Source organism: Pelobates fuscus, chromosome 11, assembly GCF_036172605.1.
Source record: "Pelobates fuscus isolate aPelFus1 chromosome 11, aPelFus1.pri, whole genome shotgun sequence".
Taxonomy (NCBI): Eukaryota; Metazoa; Chordata; class Amphibia; order Anura; family Pelobatidae; genus Pelobates; species Pelobates fuscus.
The window spans coordinates 129,554,946-129,578,753 of record NC_086327.1 but is presented as its reverse complement, the minus strand read 5'-3'; the positions used below and the strand labels follow the sequence as shown (position 1 = coordinate 129,578,753).

At 43.8% G+C, this 23,808-nt stretch overlaps 1 protein-coding gene across 1 annotated transcript in view; it reads left to right on the top strand.

The window, feature by feature from the left end:
- Positions 1-8,419: 8,419 nt before the first annotated feature.
- The window catches only part of LOC134577031 (coiled-coil domain-containing protein 15-like), a 29,634-nt gene continuing 14,245 nt past the window's right edge, over positions 8,420-23,808 (top strand). The window contains exons 1-6 of the mRNA XM_063435675.1: positions 8,420-8,568; positions 11,847-11,996; positions 15,811-16,020; positions 19,212-19,322; positions 19,724-19,870; positions 20,531-20,650. Of these exons, the coding sequence (XP_063291745.1) occupies positions 8,446-8,568; positions 11,847-11,996; positions 15,811-16,020; positions 19,212-19,322; positions 19,724-19,870; positions 20,531-20,650 (861 nt within the window). The 5' untranslated portion in view covers positions 8,420-8,445. The remainder of the gene's footprint in view (positions 8,569-11,846; positions 11,997-15,810; positions 16,021-19,211; positions 19,323-19,723; positions 19,871-20,530; positions 20,651-23,808) is intronic.

Here is a 23,808-nt window from a genome sequence, read left to right as displayed (position 1 = left end):
GATACATCTCCTTTACACTCGTATTGTGAATGCCAAATTAGGGTTTGGGAAATATGGTTACCTGTTCTCGTAGTCTTAATGCATACCTCACAGCTAGGAGTGTCGGTACCTCTACCTTCCTGAATATAAAAACACATGTAAATAAACACAATCAAAAGCACATCTTTCGCCGTCATCCTCAGTCTTCGTCCGTGCGATGGAACCTCAGCTTCCAGGATGTGAGGGCTGCAGGGAATGGAGTTCTGCTCGTCTTCACAGGTGTCCCTTCGAGACTTTCCTGGCTTATACACTATGTGATGGTAAGCGGACAGGCTTTATTATGGCCTTCTCACTCACACCTGTAACAATAAAATTTGTAATCCACAATAATTCCTCGTTACTCCGACTGAGTAGTACGTTTTAACCGGATCTTGCAGGGATTCTCTGGATCTGCTGTAACTTGCCAAGAATCGACTGCTGCTGGTTTAACCCTGGAGTGATGTATCCACGGAGTCACTTCTGCTACTTTTATTGCTGTAGGGGTAGACAAAAGAACAACATAAGGACCTCTCCACTTGGGCCCTAACGGTACAGTATTCCACTCTTTAATCCACACTTGATCTCCTGGATGATAACTATGAACAGGGGGATAAATATTCACAGGTAATCTATCTTGTACCCATTTCTGTACCTCCTCCATAGTCTTACCCAACTCTACAACCTGCTGCCGGGTAATTCCTTCTCCCAACTGACTCAAGTCCCCCCTTAAGTTACCAAGTACGGGAGGTGGTCGCCCATACATGATTTCAAAAGGAGAGAGGCCCATCCTTCTGGTAGGGGTACTGCGGATTCGCAATAAAGCTATGGGTAAGAGAACGTTCCACTTAAGTTGGGTTTCCTGACACATTTTAGCCAACTGGTTCTTTATAGTTCTATTCATTCTCTCTACCTTACCAGAACTCTGGGGTCTATATGCAGTATGAAGCCTCCACTTTATACCAAGCATATGAGTCAGTTGTTGTAGGCACTGGTGAACAAAAGCTGGACCATTGTCCGATCCTATAGAACAGGGTAGTCCATATCGGGGTATTATTTCTCGTAGCAGGAATCTCACAACTTCTCCTGCTTTCTCTGTACGAGTAGGACATGCTTCTACCCAGCCTGAATAGGTGCACACAATTACCAGCAGGTAACGATGTCCACCCGATTTAGGCATCACTGTAAAGTCTATTTGTAGATCGGACATGGGGAGTCCCCCCATAAACTGAACTCCTGGTGGCTTTACTGGTCCTTGTCTTGCATTATTCTTAGCACACGTTACACATCTGCGTACAATGGCCTGAGTCAAGTTGGACAATCTTGGTATGTAGAAATGTTTTCTAAGAGATTCTTCAGTACTGTCTCTCCCAGAATGTGTCCCGTTGTGATAATTTTGGACAATTTCTACCGCTAGCGATGCTGGTATAACTATTCTTCCATCTTCTAGCTGATACCACTTGTTCTCCAGATACTTTCCCGGTTCAGTCTTTAACCACTCCTCTTCTTGAGCTGTATAAACTGGAGTCCATTGGGACAGTGGAGTTGGTATAAGAGCAGCTATATGCCCTACATACTCCTGTCTTCCTGATTCAGCAGCACGCTTAGCTGCACTATCTGCCATCCGATTTCCCTTGGTTACATCACCATCTCCTCTCAGATGCGCTCGACAATGTATGATACCGACTTCTTTCGGCTCCCACACTGCTTCCAATAGTTGTAGGATTTCAGCTGCGTACTTGATTTCTTTGCCTTCTGAATTCAGTAGTCCTCTTTCTTTATACAAAGCTCCGTGGGCATGAGTGGTTAAAAACGCATACTTAGAGTCCGTATAGATATTTACTCTTAAACCTTCAGCCAATTGTAACGCTCGTGTTAGTGCTATTAATTCTGCCTTTTGTGCTGATGTTCCTTTCGCCAGTGGCCGAGCTTCTATCACCTTGTCTATGGTTGTTACTGCATATCCTGCATAGCGGATCCCTTCTTTCACATAACTACTGCCGTCTGTATAATATTGAACATCGGGGTTCTGGATGGAAAAATCACGAAGATCTGGTCTACTTGAGAATACTTCATCCATTACTTCCAGACAATCATGTTGACTTTCAGTAGGTTGTGGCAAAAGGGTAGCTGGATTTAAGGTGTTTACAGTCTCTAAATGCACTCTTGGGTTTTCACACAACATTGCTTGATACTTGGTCATACGGCTGTTACTAAACCAATGATTTCCTTTGTAATCCAACAACGTCTGTACTGCATGTGGGACTCGTACATAAAGTTCTTGACCCAGAGTGAGTTTATCGGCTTCAGCTACTAGCAGGGCGGCTGCAGCTACGGCTCTTAGACAAGGTGGAAGTCCGCTGGCCACTGCATCCAATTGTTTAGACATGTAGGCAACAGGTCTTTGCCATGATCCCAAGTACTGTGTCAATACTCCCACAGCCATTCTTCTTTGCTCGTGTACATACAGGTAGAATGGTCGTGTGTGATCAGGTAGACCTAATGCTGGGGCACTCATCAAAGCCTTCTTCACATCTTCAAATGCCGTTTGCTGTTCTTGGGTCCATAAGAAGGGGTCGTGCTCTGTACCTTTGATAGCTGCGTACAGAGGTTTTGCTAGTATCGCATAACTGGGAATCCATATCCTACAGAAGCCTGCTGCCCCCAAGAATTCTCGCACTTGTCTTCTATTCTTGGGTATTGGTATTTGGCAGACAGCTTCTTTTCTCTCTGGCCCCATAATTCTTTGACCTTCAGAGATATGGAATCCTAGATACTTGACAGTTGGCAAACACAACTGAGCCTTCTTTCTAGACACCTTGTATCCTGCCTTCCAGAGAATGTGTAGTAGATCGTGCGTTGCTTGCTGACAGATTTCTTTTGTAACTGCTGCTATCAACAAGTCATCTACATATTGTAACAATACACACTCTCCTGGGATGGACTCGAAATCCAATAGATCTTGACTTAGGGCTGAACCAAATAGGGTAGGTGAATTTTTAAACCCTTGGGGCAGTCTTGTCCAAGTCATTTGGCGTTTTGAGCCCGTTACAGCGTTCTCCCATTGGAAAGCGAAAATACATTGACTTTCTGCGGCAATTCGGAGGCAAAAGAAGGCATCTTTGAGGTCTAAAACTGTGAAGTAAGTAGCCCCGCCCGGAATTAAAGCAAGCAGGTTATATGGATTGGGTACAACTGGATGTATACTAACAACCGCATCATTGACTGCTCTTAAGTCCTGCACAGGTCGATACTCATCTGTGCCGGGCTTTTGAACAGGCAGCAATGGGGTGTTCCAGGGGGAAGTACAGAATTTTAGGATACCATACCGTATGAACTTATCCAGGTAGGATTGTATGTTCTTCTTAGCCTTCTGTGGGATGTGGTATTGTCTTAGGCTCACTGGATAAACCCCAAGTTTTAGTTCAATTTTTATAGGTGGAATATTGCGGGCCAGTCCTGGTGGGTTGTTCTCTGCCCAAACTCCTGGTATGTTAAATAATGTCTCATCACTCCTAGGGTTTTGGCTAGTCAACACTGTATAAAGTCGCCACTCTTCTTCCTTTGGTACGGATAAAGTCATAATACCTGAAGGTCCATTAAACTTTAAAGATGTTGTTCCATCTGGTAGGAACGTAATCTGCGCTTGTAATTTGGATAGCATATCACGTCCCAGCAATTGGACTGGACATTCAGGCATATAAAGGAATTGGTGTTTTACTACGTGGCCTCCCAATGTACAGAGTCGACTTTTAAGAACCGGTCTTTCAGCACTTCTTCCAGTTGCTCCTATCACAGTAATAGTCCTTCCAGATGGAGGAGCAACTAGATTAGTCACCACTGAATGTTCAGCACCAGTGTCGATCATGAACGCACTCCTTTTCCCCCCTATTGATACATCGACCATAGGCTCCGCTCGACCAAGGGGGATGGAGCCCGGTCGGTATCAATAGTCCTCCATGACCGTGTCAGCCAATCCTACAAAGTCCCTACCTTCTCTATCGCGGGACCTTTGCGCTGCTGGAATATATCTGTCTTCCCTAACACTTCCTCTGTTCCCATTACTCCCTCTATAACCATTACTCCCTCCGGGACCTCCTCTACCTCTCGCTCTGCCTCTAAAGTTTCCGTAGCCTGCCCTGGGTTGGTCTCTCTCGTACTGCTCTCTTTGCGGACATTCGTTCCTCCAATGCCCTTCTTCCTTGCAATACGCACACTGATCCCTACTCAAAGGCTCCCTACTCCATCTATTATTGCCTCTATCTGGGCCCCGTTTATTTACGCCTGCGATCGCTACCGCTAGCATATCAGCCTTTTTACGCATCTTGCGCTCCTCCTCTTTCTTGCTTTCTGTTTCCCTATTCATATACACCTTATTAGCTACCTCCATTAGTTGGGTGATTGACATACCTGCAAACCCTTCTAGCTTTTGTAGCTTGCGCTTAATATCTCCGTAAGCTTGGCTGACAAAGGCGGAGTTCACCATTCGGGAATTGTCTGCGTCTTCCGGATTAAAGGGGGTGTACAAGCGGTACGCCTCCAATAATCGGTCATAAAAGACACTGGGCGCTTCATCGCTTTTCTGAATCACCTCAACTGTCTTTGACATATTAATAGCCTTCTTTCCTCCGGCTTTCATGCCAGCAATTATAGCGTCTCTATAGGCTCTGAGTTGAACCATATCAGCACCATTTACGTTCCAATCGGGATCAGTGTTGGGATAATGTGTTGCGGCCCATGCTGCTGGATTAGCTTGGTTCAAAGCACGGGCTCTATCTTCTAATGCTTTAATGGCTGCTTGATTTATTCTTGTCCTTTCCTCATTGTTAAATAAAGTCATTAGTAACTGCTGGCAATCAGCCCATGTCGGATTATGCGTCTGTACTATTGAGGTGAACAGATCAGTCATGGCTTGTGGTTTCTCAGTATACGAGGAATTATGGGTCTTCCAGTTTAAAAGGTCGGTAGTGGTGAAAGGGACATATACGAAGACAGGGTCAGCGTGTGCCATTTGACCTGCGGCATCGATATAAGCTGACCCGGGATTTAAGCGAAGAGGCATCTGATAGTGCTTTAATTGTTGGGCACCAGTCAACTGTCGGGTTTGGATGGGGCTACGTAGGGAAGCGTCAGTCATGGGTTCCGGTCGGGGAGATATAGGGTATGGGGATGTGGGAGGTTGGTTTTGGGAAAAGGTAGTGAATAGAACACTTCGGGCCGAGCTAGATGAAGCTTGACCGGAAGTCTGAAGTGGCGCCAAATCAGGATATTAATTTTTAATGGAGGTTGGTCTATCTGGTTCCGGAAGGGGGGATTTAGTACGAGGGGGGGTGGATCCTGCACTGGAGGAGGAAGCGGAAGTGGATGGGGGTAGTGAGGGAAGGGTTACAGGACTTCCTGCGTTTGCGTCACTTCTTCTTAACGGAAAGTAAGGGGGCGGCAAAGGGATCTCGGACTCAGGGGGCGTGTCCAAAATGGGCCTAACACCAGTCCTAGTGGACGAACAAGTCCTAGCTACCATGAGGCGACACTGCTCCTCGTGGCATGTCCGGAGCCATTTTGGCGAGTCATTTACGGCCTGTCTCCAACAATCAATATAAGGAAACTGGCCGTAAAGTTCAGGCCTACCTGATACAGCCACGTGTAAGCGCTGTACCAGAGTTGGATCCAAACTGCCACGTGGCGGCCATGCCGCAACCAAAGTAGGCCACTCCCTAGTGCACAAAGTGACCAAACGTACAGGAGACATCTTTACCCCAAAATCACAAACTTTGAATCCCTTTTTAAAATTCTTAACCATACATCCTAAGGGATCCGGAATCGTTGACTGCGACGCACCCATATTTAACAGTGGAACGTTGTCGACAACGATTACTATACACGCGTACTATTCAACAGTCACACCCGTTTCCTCTGGCAACAGCACCACGTGGTACGGTTACCAAGTGAAACGTACACAATAACAATAAACACTCAGGGAATTCCCATACACACACAGCTGCTACACCAGTCACTATATAATCAATATTATGCCCTTTGGCGTAACTACACAGTCACCCACGCTATAATTCTCTATATACGAATTACCCGTCTATAACACACCCCAGTAACATCGTCTTTTACAAATAGCGGTTACAGTACGGTTAGCATAGGTCAAAGCACAAGTTAAGGTCACAATACAATTATTAGTGGTTATGGTGTTAAACATGCAATGGACGACAATGATTAGTACTTATTATACAATGTCAGTAAATATACAGGGTTATGGTACCGTGCACTATAATACAGCAACACACTATTAACACTCTCGCTAGACGGCTGAGCTCGCGCTATCTAACAAGATATACACTTTACTAAAACAATCGTTAACACATTTACAATTCCCAACTAAACTATTGGCCAGTACCTTGAATGGACTACCTAAAACTATATACACCCGTTTTGGTTAGCCACACTGCCCAATCACCACATATACATAGCGAGCTAGAGATCCGAATTTACACAGGCGCCTCTTAGTCGCACTATACAACGAGCTAGAGATCCGAATTTACACAGGCGCCTCTTAGTCGTACTATCAAAAGTCTAGTGGGTTCCAAATTTACACGCCTTCCCACTTAGCCCAGATAGGATGAGAACTAGCGAACCGAATTTACACAGGCGCCGCTTAGTCTCCCGGTCCCTCCGACCTAGCGAACGTAATATACACCCTAGAACGCTAGTCTAGACAAGACACCGGTGTCCGGCTAGGGCTATCTTACACCAGGACCCCGCCTGACTAACCAAATCAAACGGTCTGACTAAAGAGCGTTCGATCGAGCGGTGCGCCTTCGCTCCTTCCCTCCGACAGAGGGGGCAGATACAGATTCAAAAACCCCTTTGGGCCTACCGCACAATCGGTATACCCCTAGCGGGTCCTGCCGTCTAAAACAGCAGTTATCTTACCTCCTCGTTCCTGAACCTGAGTTCACACTCATCGACGGGGACACCCCAGCACTTCTCACGTAGAGGCCGATGATCTCCTGGACAACAGACCAGTGGCGCCGAGACGAAGGGAGGTCCACGCAGAAGTTCAGGGGTGCAGCCGTAGAGAACGTGGGCAAAGATAGACCGTCTCACGCCTCTGCCTCTCAGCTACCGTTGAACGATGAGCTTCCCGGCCAATGCACCAAATGATACCGGAGAAACTGACGGAAGCCAAGCACAGAGAGATGGACACAGGTTTCTTCAGGAAGGAAGAGATTCTTTATTGGATCACCGATCGGGACTCAGAGGGACTAGCGTCACCAAAATACAGCAAAGTCTGAGTACTGAATACATAGAGTACATTCCTTATATAGCACTGTAGCTCCTCCCACAATTAACTACACCCACACATACCCTTAACCTATTTAATGAATAGAGTCTAAACTCATCCATCCGGTCTAACCACGTGGCTCATCTGATACAAAGGAGAGGGACGCGTAATTCCAGTTCTTACATTCCTGCACCTGGTCAGTACAGTGATGACAGTATCTTAGCTACGTGTAATTAACCAACTGATACTACAAACACATATACATACATATGCCTTGTGGCAATCTTAGCCTGCTAAACTTGTATTTTACTGGAATTACATCACATTCCCACAACTGTGCACTGTAAATGGGTTAATTGATCAGACAGTGTATTAATTAATCAGACAGCAGATAATGTATTGATTATAGAGTATATTGATTAATTGATCATACTGTAAATTGATTTAATTGAACAGACCGTAAATTGGTTAATTGATCTGAAAATAAATATATTTATTGATCAGACGCTAAATTGATTAGATTAGACAGTACATTGATTTATTGGTCAGACAGTAAATGTATTAATTGATCAGACAGTATATTGATCAGACAGTAAATGTATTAATTGATCAGACAGTATATTGATCAGACAGTATATTGATTGATGTATTGATCAGACAGTATATTGATTGATTTATTGATCAGACAGTAAGTTGATTTATTGATCAGACAGTGCATTGAAGGATTGATGACATTTTCACACAATATGTTTATTGATCAGACAATTTCATGTTATATTTATTATGGATTATTATTTATTTGGGTCCCCCCTCCCCTCAGAGCAGTGACCCCATCCTGGCCCCATTCTTTCTGTCAGAGGATTGTGGAATTATCTGAACCCAGGCGGCCATCTTACTCCTCCCAGACACTTGGCTTTCAGCCAATCAGCATTCAGGATTTTCCCGTGAGGCCGTGAGCTCAGCCAATTAACGTTTGCAGCTTGCTCTGAGTCCGAGCTCTCGACCAATCAGCATTAGCTGCATTTGCAATGAGCCAATCACTTGGCCGCAGTTCCTTTGATATCCAGCCAATCACCGCGGCCCCTGTGTGGCTAGGTTGCCATGGTGATTCTCAAAGCGGCGGTTGGAGGAGGAAGATGGCGCCGCCCGGGTCCAGGCTGGTGGTAAATCAGGCGGTGCTGGCGGAGAGGAACCCGGGGAGGATCGCACCGGTGGCGGCCTGGGTGCAGTGTGAGCGGGAGAGTGAGGGCCAGGCTAGGGTGAGTGAGAACCGGGGGACAGTGTGTGTGTGTGTGTGTGTGTGTGGGGGGGGGGGGGGTGCAGTGTGTGTGTGAGAGAGGTACAGTGTGTGTGTGTGTGGGGGGGGGGGTGCAGTGTGTGTGGGGGGGGGGCGGTGTGGGTGTGGGGGGGGGCGGTGTGGGGGGTGGGGGGGGGCGGTGTGGGGGGGGGGGGTGCAGTGTGTGTGTGAGAGAGGTACAGCGTGTGTGTGTGTGGGGGGGGTGCAGTGTGTGTGTGTGTGTGTGGGGGGGGGGGGTGCAGTGTGTGTGTGTGTGTGGGGGGGGGGGTGCAGTGTGTGTGTGGGGGGGGGGTGCAGTGTGGGGGGGGGGTGCAGTGTGTGTGTGTGTGGGGGGGGGGGGTGCAGTGTGTGTGTGGGGGGGGGGGGTGCAGTGTGGGGGGGGGGGGTGCAGTGTGTGTGGGGGGGGGGGGGTGCAGTGTGTGTGTGTGTGGGGGGGGGGTGCAGTGTGTGTGTGTGGGGGGGGGGGGTGCAGTGTGTGTGTGTGTGTGGGGGGGGGGTGCAGTGTGTGTGTGTGGGGGGGGGGGTGCAGTGTGTGTGTGTGGGGGGGGGTGCAGTGTGTGTGTGAGAGAGGTACAGTGGGGGGGGGGGTGCAGTGTGTGTGTGAGAGAGGTACAGTGTGTGTGGGGGGGAGGGGTGCAGTGTGTGTGTGTGTGTATGAGAGGTACAGTGTGTGTGTGGGGGGGGGGTGCAGTGTGTGTGTGTGTGAGAGAGGTACAGTGTGTGTGTGTGTGAGAGGTACAGTGTGTGTGTGTGTGGGGGGGGTGCAGTGTGTGTGTGAGAGAGGTACAGTGTGTGTGTGGGGGGGGGGGGTGCAGTGTGTGTGTGTGTGTGGGGGGGGGGGTGCAGTGTGTGTGTGAGAGAGGTACAGTGTGTGTGTGTGTGTGGGGGGGAGGGGTGCAGTGTGTGTGTGTGTGAGAGGTACAGTGTGTGTGTGTGGGGGGGGGGTGCAGTGTGTGTGTGTGTGAGAGAGGTACAGTGTGTGTGTGTGTGAGAGGTGCAGTGTGTGTGTGTGTGAGAGAGGTGCAGTGTGTGTGTGTTAGGGGTGCGTGTGAGGGGTACAGTGTGTGTGTGTGGGGGGGGTGCAGTGTGTGTGTGTGTGTGAGAGAGAGGTGCAGTGTGTGTGTGTGAGGGGTGCAGTGTGTGTGAGGGATACTGTGTGTGTGTGTGTGTGTGTGTGTGTGTGTGAGGGGTGCAGTGTGTATGTGTGTGAGGGGTGCAGTGGGTGTGTGTGTGAGGGATACAGTGTGTGTGTGTGAGAGGTATAGTGTGTGTGAGGGATACTGTGTGAGGGGTGCAGTGTGTGTGTGTGTGTGTGTGTGTGAGGGATACAGTGTGTTAGGGGTGCGTGTGTGTGTGAGGGGTGCAGTGTGTGTGTGTATGTGTGTGTGGGGGGGGTGCAGTGTGTGTGTGAGGGATACTGTGTGTGTGTGGGGGGGTGCAGTGTGTGTGTGAGGGATACTGTGTGTGTGTGAGGGATACTGTGTGTGTGTGAGGGATACTGTGTGTGTGTGAGGGATACTGTGTGTGTGTGAGGGATATAGTGTGTGTGTGAGGGATATAGTGTGTGTGAGGGGTGCAGTGTGTGTGTGAGGGGTGCAGTGTGTGTGTGAGGGGTGCAGTGTGTGTGTGTGGGATGCAGTGTGTGTGTGTGGGGGATGCAGTGTGTGTGTGGGGGATGCAGTGTGTGTGTGGGGGATGCAGTGTGTGTGTGGGATACTGTGTGTGTGTGTGTGGGGGATACTGTGTGTGTGTGTGGGGGGGATACTGTGTGTGTGTGTGGGGGGGATACTGTGTGTGTGGGATACTGTGTGTGTGAGGGATACTGTGTGTGTGTGTGTGTGATACTGTGTGTGTGTGTGAGGGATACTGTGTGTGTGTGTGAGGGATACTGTGTGTGTGTGTGAGGGATACTGTGTGTGTGTGAGGGATACTGTGTGTGTGTGTGAGGGATACTGTGTGTGTGTGTGAGGGATACTGTGTGTGTGTGAGGGATACAGTGTGTGTGTGTGTGTGTGTGTGTGTGTGTGAGGGATACAGTGTGTGTGTGTGTGTGAGGGATACAGTGTGTGTGTGTGTGTGAGGGGTACAGTGTGTGTGTGTGTGTGTGAGAGGGATACAGTGTGTGTGTGTGAGGGATACAGTGTGTGAGAAGGGTACAGTGTGTGTGTGTGGGGGGGGGGGGGTACAGTGTGTGTGATGTTTCTGGTTTCGTCATTGTTAGATGTCTGAATATTTATGATTGGGAAGTGGGTGCATGTCACTTGGCTGTCACATACAGTCTGCATCTTCAACAGAAAACAAAAGATGTTGATATAGTGCTGGCTCTGTTATTCAGTGCTCAGACAACAGTTAAAATGCCCTGTCCGCCCTCTGACCTACCAGCCTCTACATGTCTCAAGGGGGATTGAACTCTCAGGAAGTTTTCAGCTGCAGCGATGAAACAGACATATTATAATTAAATGGACACTATTTTGTGTGTGTATATATAGGTTGTGTGGTGGAATGCTCAGGTCATTATGATAACTGACGCAGGACTCCAGGGTTATTCCTCCTTAAAAGAGTCAAAATCACTTTGCACCCTGATTAAAGAGGACACACTCTTCAAACATAAAGCATCTTAAGAGATTTCAGGCCAATAAAGCTGCCTACATATGAATTAAACAAATTGTCCCTGCCAGCCCCTCTGTCATCAATTTTAGTATTGTGAATGGGGCCTTGTTACATATTATCAGTACTTTCCGTGTACACCGTCAACAATGCCTAATGAAGCCATTAAAATCAACCTTCAACAAATGCCTATAATAACGTTTTTGTAAGAGTTATTTAAATGGATTTCCCTTGCATGATTTCTTTTTCTTTTAGTATTATGACATTTTTTTTTTTTTTTAGGAATTGGTTTTTAAATCTGATAAATATCATGCGTGATGACGTCACACGTTCCGTTATGCCCAATTTTTGAACAGTATGTACTGATTATCTTTCTTCAGTGTATTTAGAATTACAACACTCTAAGAAGAATATTGTAAAGCGCCACAGAATATGCTGGCGCTATATAAATACCAATAATAATAATAATTATCAGAATATTAGAGAAGCTGCCGTACATCTCAGCGCTGTAAATAAATTCGCTGTCACCGAAGTGTCTGTTATGCTGTGATGTCATTGATGATGCGCTATTTGGTATATAATGTTTCCCGTCCATCTGAGAAATTACTGTCCTGTTCATTCTTTCCACTCAAGGAATCTGCTGCCCGGTTTGAAGAAGAGTTGATCCAGTTTCAGAGAGAAAAGCAAGAAAAACTTCGGCACTTTCGAGGAGCAGTGATACAGCGAGTGAATCAGCACGCCAAGCTGCGCAAAAAGCATCAGATCCAGAAGTCTTGTGATGCTGTAAGCTTGTTTCAGACATTTTCCAACACTCTGTGTTTCCAATTCAGTGAATATCTGTTTCTGTTTATCAATGAAATTACAATGTGTAACACTGTGATCATACCTGTAGATGGCGGTAATGTGCTCCTGATAGTATGGCATTCTTGTTCTTACATTGACACATATTTATCACTCTAATGTCATTAGTCACAATCTTCACAGAGGGGTCTAGATGTGATTTCTAATCTCTTGTGATTAGTTAAAATGCTTCACGTTCTGGGCTCCATCTTGTATTCGAATACCAAATATTTAGTCTGGAGTGTACGTCCATGGCCACAGGGCTACGTAAATTCTAACAAGGTAATAGTGGGTGTAGAGAGAGTACAAGGCAACTCACATTCGTTATAAGCAATCTCCCCACAAAAGTTTGTTTTTATTAATATTTATTTTAACATTCACGCTGTGCAGTGAGGTTGTTTTAATCCACTCAGATATTATGCAGACCATGGCAGCTTTTAGGGATCACGGTCACACATTCATCCTGAATATGATATTCTAATGATCCCCACAGCATCTTTACTTTAATCAGAAACACATGCGTTTAGACCGGTAGACCGTTAATTATTGTCTTTTTTATTTTTTTATTATTGTTATTATATTACATTTTTTATTAGATGGGTGATTTACACTGTATTTACAAATACACCTTATAGAAAAAAAATACATTTTGAAATGTTATATATGTGTGTGTAGTTTCAGAATGTATTATTTTACATATATACAAAAAAAAATCAAGTAACTAATTCACAATTTTTTTACGCCTCTTCTAATTCCCCAGACACCTAGAAATTTGATATCCCTGCATGCAGTTTAATACGGTGTTTCCTGCAAGTAGTTTATCACTCTAATCTACCAATAATCTAGTTTTCATGGAAACTCATTGCAATCTCATTAAACATTTTGTTGGTCTTTTAAAATTAAAGGGACACTTCACTGCCCAAACACTAAATAAATACAAACCACTGCTTAGTAGATATACCCCAAATGAAAACATGCATGCATTTAATTATGTATTTTTTTCATTGAGAGTATATCTAAAAATAGCTTGTAATACTGTCAGTTCTGTTGTTTGCTGTCTTTGCAAGCCCTCCTCTTCTAACCCGGCCCAAACTTTCTGTAGCTGTCCAATCACAGACTTCCCAATGCAGCTCAATGGGAAATCTTTGTAAGGTAGGTGCTCTGGGCAATTGCTGCCTCTTGAGTTTTGCTCCAATGAGCTAACCAAACCAGGAAGTAACATGACGGGTATTATGTTTGACAACCAGAGTTTTTAAAAGTGTAAATTTTTATTGAAATCTGTAGATTTTGCAAAATGAAATAAATAGGACATGGTCTTCACACATACAGCTTTCTAGCAATGTAAATTGATTTAGGGGTCTGCAGTGTCCCTTTAATTCCATCTTGAAAGGTTTTTATCAGAAAACTATTAGATCATAACTTGCTATATTTTTCCATATATTTACCCTTAGCATATTTTTCCACAAGAAAGGTAATAGGGAGGAGTCGGGCAACTATAGGCCAGTAAGCCTTACTTCAGTAGTGGGGAAAGTGATGGAAACCATGTTAAAGGATAGGATTGTTGAACATCTAAAAACACATGGATTTCAAGATCAGAGACAACATGGGTTTACTTCAGGGAGATCATGCCAAACTAATCTTATTGATTTTTTTGATTGGGTAACTAAAATAATAGATCAGGGTGGTGCAGTAGACATTGCTTACCTAGATTTCAGTAAGGCTTTTGACACTGTTGCACATAGAAGGCTTATCAATAAACAACACTCTTTGAGTTTGGATTCCAATATTGTTGAATGGGTAAGGCAGTGGCTGAGTGACAGGCAACAGAGGGTTGTAGTCAATGGAGTATATTCGAAGCTTGGGCTTGTCACCATTGGGGTACCTCAGGGATCTGTACTTGGACCCATTCTCTTTAATATTTTTATTAGTGATATTGCAGAAGGTCTTGATGGTAAGGTGTGTCTTTTTGCGGATGATACTAAGATATGTAACAGGGTTGATGTTCCAGGAGGGATAAGCCAAATGGCTAATGATTTAGGTAAACTAGAAAAATGGCCAGAGTTGTGGCAACTGACATTTAATGTGGATAAGTGCAAGATAATGCATCTTGGACGTAAAAACCCAAGGGCAGAGTACAGAATATTTGATAGAGTCCTAACCAACATCTGAGGAAAGAGATTTAGGGGTGATTATTTCTGAGGACTTAAAGGTAGGCAGACAATGTAATAGAGCAGCAGGAAATGCTAGCAGAATGCTTGGTTGTATAGGGAGAGGTATTAGCAGTAGAAAGAGGGAAGTGCTCATGCCATTGTACAGAACACTGGTGAGACCTCACTTGGAGTACTGTACACAGTACTGGAGACCCTATCTTCAGAAGGATATTGATACCTTAGAGAGAGTTCAAAGAAGGGCTACTAAACTGGTTCATGGATTGCAGGATAAAACTTACCAGGAAAGGTTAAAGGATCTTAACATGTATAGCTTGGAGGAAAGACGAGACAGGGGGGATATGATAGAAACATTTAAATACATAAAGGGAATCAACACAGTAAAGGAGGAGACTATATTTAAAAGAAGAAAAACTACCACAACAAGAGGACATAGTCTTAAATTAGAGGGACAAAGGTTTAAAAATAATATCAGGAAGTATTACTTTACTGAGAGGGTAGTGGATGCATGGAATAGCCTTCCAGCTGAAGTGGTAGAGGTTAACACAGTAAAGGAGTTTAAGCATGCGTGGGATAGGCATAAGGCTATCCTAACTATAAGATAAGGCCAGGGACTAATGAAAGTATTTAGAAAACTGGGCAGACTAGATGGGCCGAATGGTTCTTATCTGCCGTCACATTCTATGTTTCTATTTATTCTTCTCCCACAAATGTTTGTTCCAAAATGAAACTCTTTAGTCCCTAAAACGAATGCATCTTTATTACAGTTGTAAAATAGATCCACACTCATTCTAAATCAAAAATGTAGAAATAATTTAAACCCTTCACGACTGGCCACATGACTTTGAAGGACTGTCCTACTACAAAGAGGTTATGAACAAGTAAAATCTCAGCAACAACATAAAAAAAAACCTGTCTTGCTGAAAACAACTGGAGTAAGACATGAAACTTTCCATGTTATTGTCTTTTTTTATTTTTTTAAATTCTTTATTTTTGCATTTTCTGTTGTGCATAGTATAACAATAACAATAGGCCTGCTCAGCCCCAATAGCAGTCGCAAGCAGTATGATAACAGGCATATTTCTACATATTGTGGCATGTAGGTATATAGCACAATTTTGTTTTTGAAAAGAAATATAAACAGTGGATAAACATAATTGGTAAGCGTTACATGTCGTCTGTGATAGTCGTGTAAGAAAAGGTTATATGCTATGGTGCTTGGTAGACAGGTTATGAGGCCTACGTTCATATACATGAGCATCCTCAGCTAATTCGACATTTATATAGTGTGCTATGTAGATTAACAGTTGTTCATCCATGTGTGTTGCATGCAGAACCATGTGTCATTTTTATTTTTTTGATAACAGATTCTCTGTTAATGTACAGTGGGAATACAAAGTAATAAATAAAAAAAAAACGGAAAATGTAAAAGAGCAGAGCTCACAATCTAGAACAGGTGAACAAGTACAGTGCCTGCCAGCATGGTTTACAGCTTTCTGGCAAATGAAATGAAGTCTGTTCTGCTGAATCCTTCCTCATAATGCAGATATTTACAGTGCATTCAATAATGTTTTTTTTTGTTTTTTTAGGTGGCACGAGAGGGGTGTGTATTCAAGCAGTCTCTGGATGCCGCTAAGCACCTTACCCCAAAGAGAAACACTTGTGTTTACCGAAATACACCAGTTGCCATTTGTAGCCCTCGTTCCCGATGGGTTTCAGCAAAGAAAATCTGTGAAAACCTCAATGAGGAGAATGAAGGGGGTGAAAATAATAGGTTATTTAAACAACATGCAAAAACTGTAAGTATGTGTTCCAGGACTGACACCATCTTCAAACCTGGCTGGTGGGTGTCTGATAAGAGGATGTTTTTACAGAGTTGATTTGATATGAAGAAAACCAAACAGTAAAAATATATATAAATATCACTATCATTAATGTGGTGTAAAATTACTCCCAATGGAAAGTGATGTTTGTAATATATAATATGTATAAAATTGTGAAAAAACTGAAGCTATTTTGTCACTCAGACATTTTTTCTGTTTGAATTCAATCACAGCTCCTCTTCTTGGCACAGTCTAGGCAATCTATTCTGCGACTTTCAGACCAGTTATGATAGTCCATGAGAGTTGCACATTTGGTAATATCCATTACAAGATTGCTTATTAAAGGACCACTCTAGTGCCAGGAAAACATACTCGTTTTCCTGGCACTAGAGTGCCCTGAGGGTGCCCCCACCCTCAGGGACCCCCTCCCGCCCGGCTCTGGAAAGGGGAAAGGGGTAAAAACTTACCTTTTTCCAGCGCTGGGCGGGGAGCTCTCCTCCTCTCCGCCTCCGTTCCTCCCCGTCGGCTGAATGCGCACGCGCGGCAAGAGCTGCGCGCGCATTCAGCCGGTCACATAGGAAAGCATTCATAATGCTTTCCTATGGACGCTTGCGTGCTCTCACTGTGATTTTCACAGTGAGAATCACGCAAGCGCCTCTAGCGGCTGTCAGTGAGACAGCCACTAGAGGAAATAGGGGAAGGCTTAACTAATTGATAAACATAGCAGTTTCTCTGAAACTGCTATGTTTATAAAAAAATTAGTTAACCCTAGAAGGACCTGGCACCCAGACCACTTCATTAAGCTGAAGTGGTCTGGGTGCCTAGAGTGGTCCTTTAAAGTGTCTGCTCAATTGCAAACAAGATACTTACATGGAGATCAGTTCTTCCTGCAAGATGGGGTCCAAAGTGGATCTGACTTATCTCCAGTCTTTCTCTCTCTCTTTCTGGTTTGACAATTTTTTAGATTTTTGCGATACGGAAAGAAGGAGGAGGTGACGAGAGATATTGTAATCAATAATGCAGTTTATACAAAATTACAGTCTTGATAGTCAACATCCAAGCCCCTTTCTTTATAACACCTTTTGTTCTCCCTCTAGTTGCCTATCTAGGTGGGTATGCTTGGTGCATCTTCTAAGTTCCACTGGCTTCCTTCTCTCTCCCTTGGGGTGGTATCCAGTCTCTCTTTTATCACTCTGCGAAGTGTGAGAGAAGATACCTTGGATCTGCATTTAGGAAATCAAAGTCCAAAGCAAGCTGACCTTTTATTGTGGAATTTGTTTTAAAGCCCAGTGTTTTATGATCACATGGTTCTAGTCTTCGTCTTCCGTTCCCCTTATTATTATTATTATTGCCATTTATATAGCGCCAACAGATTCTGTAGTGCTTTACAATATTATGAGAGTGGGGATTTAATTATAAATAGGACAATTACAAGAAAAAGTCACTTGGCTGAGATTAACGGTAACACAGCGTCACTGGCCTGTCCTTAAAGTTCCTCTGGATCTATCTTTCCATACGTGAATTTATTGACTATTATTATTATTATTATTATTAGCATTTCCTCATTTGGAATAGTTATGAAAAGTCTGAAGGAAGTATATGAAGACTGGGTTGGGGATTACTTTGGAAATTACAGGTCCATAGTTAAAGGGACACTATAGGCATTAAAACCATTTCATGTAATTGATCTCCTGGCGCTTTCCATCCATTCAGTGTTAAATCATTGAAGTGGTTATAGTGCCCGGAATCCAATTGTGCTGTTCCTCCATTCAGTGTTAAACAATTTTGAGTCGTTTAACACTGAATGATGGTCCATGGTTTCCTATAGCCAAGCCCCTAGTAGGGGTGTGGCTAAGACATTCCATGTAGCAATACCGATTCATACCTGAATGGGCAATGATGGGCTAAAAGCGCTCAGCCAATCACAGCTGCCCATTGCTGCTCAGACTAATGCTTCTTCATTAGTCCAAGCAGTACATGAAAATATTTTAATCCTCAGACCCCTGTGGTTCCCCTTTATGTAGATCTATTGATGTTCTCGTTCTCCCCACGCATTCTCTGAAATTAGTCGATAAAATCACTTTAGCTGCAGGCAGAGCCCTGGCTGCAGAAAGATTCCATGTTGTACCCTTTCTGGTCAGGAGTTTCAGGTCAAGATAGAGAACAATCCATGGATACATTTACAGCCATGTTACTCAACACACTCGAGTCATTCACTAAGGTGTGGGCATTCTGGAAGCCTAGGAATTGGATATCCTCTGTTATATCTTGCAGAAGGTCCCCACTTTTGATTTTTAGTTTTATTTTCTTGTGCCTCTTTTTGCTCTGTGCGCTGGTTAAATTCTTGTTGTGCCTTATACTGTATATATTTTCTTTAAAAATTCTTGGGCACATCACTGTCCTGTTTTGCAGATTGAACATGTATTTACAATTCCTGCTTAACTATCAATAAGAATTTTAAACCGTTTAGCACCAAATGGAAGGACAGCGCCATGGACCTCCAGACACTATAACCACTTCAATAAGATGAAGCTGTAATAGTGCCTATAGTGTACATTTAAGGGCAGCCACCCAAAAGAAAAACTTATTTATTTATGTTTTTCTTTCTGTAGTGACATTTCATTGAAATGTCATGACATTTTCAGCAAGTGAGAAAACAATGTCCCTTTAGATCAGATTGGAAGCAAACAAAGAAACATTAGAACAATACAAATATCTGGACTAAAACAATCAGGGAATAATAAATAAAAGTTTTTTTTAAGGCTACATATAACTGTATCTACATGGAGGACACATTGTAACCGCTAAGCACATAGTAGCATCATCTTCTGTTATCAGATTGTCCCACAATTTTATAAAGTGTTTTATGGGTAAACTCATGGTGTTTATGGCTTGGCTGTTTTGAGGATAATTTTAGTTAAATCATTTTAAAATCTGAATGAGTAGGATTCATTCAGAGAAAGCACGGGCAGTGCATGCTGGGACATCATGTGTTCTAAGCATTAGACCCTGGAATGTATGGGAATGGTTGGGAATGAGTTTTACTTTCAAGAGGCATGTTTTTCTCGTGACCAAAAAATAAAAATGAGACTCTATTGTCTGTAAATATCTCTGGAATCGTATTCTAAATAATATAGTTGTCATTTCTATCTCAAATTTCTGGTTAGCTTAGCAAAACCATGAAGCAAGTACGTCACCGATTGGCAGCCCTGCAGACCGTGCAGAGGGAAGAGTTAATGCTTCCAGGAGGTGTTTGGAAGGTCTCCCCCACGCGGGATGTAAGTATGGCGAAACAGAGCCATTTATTATTCAGTGACAGTTATACAGAGCACAGGATCCAAAGGGCAAAGAATCCAGTACCAACCCAGCTTTGTGACCGTGCCAGACGTTACTCTGCTTAATGGTAACACCCAACATTATAGAGTAATAACACAGTAATAAATGTTTATTCCTTTATTGGTTTGGGCTGATGAGGGGTCAGAATGTGGGTTGCAGAGCATTTCTGCAAATTAAGCAAGAATAAGATCATTGCTATAATATTTATTGGAAATACATTTTCACAAGTCTTAAACACGCAATATGGTTTGAAGAAGGGGTTATGGGGAATGCGCCACAAGCTGGGGAATATTCTCCAAGCTACCAATGTCCTCTTATTTACCGGTGTGATATATTTCCTCAGAATCCTGTGTCTCGGAGATCTCCCGTACCGTGCGCTCTTGAAGATGACGGTGAGGAATTGTTCCTGAACGGATTCCATGATTTGCCAGTGGAGATGTTGCCACAAAGTTCAGTTGACCCTTTCCCTGGAAAGCAGCCGTTAAATACGGTTTGTGTAAATCATTCTGCCTTTATTTGGTTTTTATTTTACTTTCCCTGAGTTTACATTCTTGTAATTCTGTTTTCCTGTGATATTAGCTAATGGCAAACACATGTTACAGAGAGCATTTACTGACACAATTATCATTAAAAGCGTCCTACATGTCGCTAGGGATTTCTGTGAAATATCGTCCTTTTCCCAAGGTGTGGGCTTTGTATGTCTGGAAAAGACAGAACGAGCATAGCTAGATGGGTAGCCTCCTGGTCGACTATGGATATAACTGCATCCTCTTGTGCATCTAGCAATAAACACCATTGGCACCTCTATCTTTGTCTGTGCTGCAGCATGAGAGGACATCAGAGGTCTGAGACTGCATTACTGCATAGTGCAGTCTCCCAAACCCCCGTCTTGCACCCCAATTCTGTCCAGGCCATGGAAACATATTACCTCGGGCACAACGTGGGGGTAAATGAACATTGTCTGCTTTAGGTTGAAACTTTGCCTTTTTTTCCACCTATTGTGGTAATAAAACAATATTTAATTTGTACATTTGCAGACAAAAATTTTAGAAAGTGGATTTTCAAGCGGCAGGTTGCAGAGATCACTGTTTGTTACTTGTTACCGATATTGGATAACATTTGAATTTTTTTTTTTCCCAATCATTTCCAGGCGTGTAGTCGGTTGACGAAGGAACCTTACCCTGCTGGCTCTGCTCCAGCATTTAGCACAGATTTCCGTGCTACTCTCGTACTTCGACCAGGCGTTGATGAAGAAGAAGACCGAAAACAAGTGTGTGAATGTTTTATGTATTATTTATATAGCGCTAACTTCTTCTGTAATGTTTTTTCATTTTCCAAATGTGATAAAACTGCAAAACAGAAACAAACAATTCCAAATGTCATAGAAACGAGAGGTGAGGGCCCTTTTATGAATGAGCTTACAACCCAGAGATGGGATTCTAGAACATCCTCTGTTTAAGAACGGCACTTCTAGAGTTCAGACAGCTAGTTGAATGCAGCCCTGTCTGTATATTGTGCTAAGAATAAACATGGATTAACATTTCAAGTCCTTCATCAGTACCCATGTCTTAAAGGTACTAGCCGCTTAATGCTTAACTTATGGACATAATTCTTGGAAACCAATGAAGGTTTAAGCTTTATGCAAAATAGATTTCTAAAATAATTTTAGTTGACGAATTTGAACAAAGGGGAATTAGCATTGAAAGACTAAGGGAGGCTGTTTTTGGTTAAACAGATACAATTACTAGTAACAGCAACTTATATAGCGCTTTTCTCTGCATTGGGCTCAAATAGCTTTAGACAAGATACAATCACATATTTAGAAGTTACAGATTCTATTCCTGAAAAGCTGTATAAACAGGAAGATGTTGTGTCTTTGTTTAAATATGTCCAGGGAGGTAACTTCTTTCACTGTGCTAAGGAGAGTGTTCCGTAGAGATGGGGTGGCATTGCTGAAAAGATTGTAAACCACATTTTTGTTGATTCTTTGGCACAGTTAGTTTCCGTGCATGCGCTAAATTAAGTGTGTGAGTTGGGACATAGAGCACCAATAATTATTTTAGATATCTCCTTGCTCATGTAGAGCTTTATAGGATAGCAGGCCTATCTTTTTTTTTTTTAGATTCTTTATTTTGGTTGTGCAGGTGGTTACAGATTTTTAACGAACGCCACAACAGTGTATTTCAAGGTTACAGTAGTTATGCAGTGGCATAAACATTTTTTATATTGTGTAATGTATATCTTGCTTAACGAAGCGGTTACGTTGTCAAAAAATGATTAGCGTAAAGTAAAACAAAATAATTAATGCTTGTCGTTGAATACATCGGCATTTGTGTTAGGCATACTGATTTGCATATAGGGCTTAAACTTCGCCAATGAGACCAACTCCTGATTTAGCGATTGAACGGTCAGAGAAGGCAATTAGCGAGCTGTTAGCGGTTTTAAATGACATGCTGAGATGCTTAAATGTACCGCTGGGTACAGAGGCTGGGAGGTGGAAGAAATATACACTGAACCTATACAAGAAACAAATTGAGTATTAACTAGTGAAACATTCACCATAAGTTGCTGCGATTCTATAGATTATTACTGGTTATCATTGCATCTTTCTATTATAGGTAATAGCTAGACTGGTGAGGATGACTTTTTAGCTATGCTTTCTGCCATTAATTTAGGTATCTGATCTCCGCTTAGGTAAGGACATTCACGTTTAGCTCAAAGCATGGGTTACAGTTAACAGTGGTTAAAACAATGGTTGGTTCGCATGTGATGTGAAGACCGGTTGCGCTATTCTCATATAGGCTATGATGCAGTAGAAATCCGTCAACAACGCTATATCTTGCCTATAATATGGGGTAACATTGTTACAGTCCAAAGCAATGTGGGACTTTGAAAAGATGTCTGGTGGACATAGCGGTGCTGAGCTATGGGAGCGAAAGTCGCTGGGTCGCTAGATGGGTGAGTGCGACGGCGCTCGGTTGCGCATGACAGCTAGTAAGTGAGTTACCAGCCCAGGTATATACGAAAAGACAAAAGGGGAGGAAAAACAAAAGCAAAATAAACTTAGACATATGCGGCAGAACAAAATGCTCATTAGTGACGTAATCCACATAGGACCGGGCGTCCGCAGCCGCAGGCCGGTAAGTCCGTGGTGCACATGGTGGTTCTGCGCTGCCATGCAAATAAACAGTCAGCCTATGCCCAGGGTCGGAAAGCTGTGGTAGGGCTTTACAAAGATGCCTCCTCGTCGGGGGTCCGCTCCAGTTGTGACCCACAATGTGTGCAGTCTCTCAGCTACTCGAGGTGCAGCGTGGACTGTAGCGGGTAAGGCCGTGCTGCCTTGTTTACTGCCTGTCGGGTCTGGTGCGGTGCTTGTATTTCTTCTGTGGGTTCCTCCCGGTGTCGGATCACCACCATCAGGTATGTGGGCTGTCCGACCAGTATGCTTTTGCATCTTTACTTGCCAGCTCCAGAAGACTGCCGCCTTGCTTTTTTTTGTCGCTTTTCGGGTCTCCAGTTACCTTTTGTCTGTTAGTTTCTCGCAGCCTCTGTCCCGCTGGGCGATTCGGTGCCTGTGGTGACTGTGCCATCTTCCGTGTCGTTCTGCTTAATTGAGTGTGTTTTCGGGTGTTGGGCACCATCACTGGGGACAGTAGAGCTTCCAGTTTATCACAGAACATTTGGAAGGCCCTCTCTATTCGGCTCTCCCCCTCTGGCTTCTCGTTTAGGATGCTGAAGGAGCACGCTACCTCCGCCATTTTAGGAGCTTTTTCCGCCGAGCTTCTCCTTTGCTTTACAGACTTATTCCTGTGAGTCTGTGCTGAGTTGTCCCCGTTATCCAGGGGGGACTGGGATGACCCCCACCGGTCCATGGGGGGGGGAGCGGGGGGTTGTGCTACAAGCTTACTGTTAGCCGTGTGTGGCGAAACCAACTTCGCCACTGTGGGCTGGAGAAGCCTGGCTGCTAGCCTCCTGCCCGCTGACTATGGCCCCTGGACATATTGCGCTTTAAAGACTATATTTGGGCATGTAACAATTTGTATTGCTGCTGCTGGCCCTTTAAAAGCAGCGATGGACATATTGGAACTTTTGGGACTACTGTACCTTTAAGACTGTGGAGCGTAGTACAGTAATCCTGCCTTTAATACTTTCATGTCTTGTATGTATTTTTGTATGCAGTTAACCTGGGTTATATATGTGTACAGCATTCATCTGATTGTTCGGTAGAATCACTCCATTCATTGTATGGAGGAAACTACCGAACAACCAGACCACCCAGGACTAAGTGTGCCTCCAATTACCGTTTGCAACAATGTTGCAAACAGGTAATTGGCAATCCATGTAATGTATTATGTGTCCTCTGGGTGGCCGCCATTCGTGAAACAACCACGTGGCGGCGGCCATCTTTAACTGCCGAACAGCGGTGTT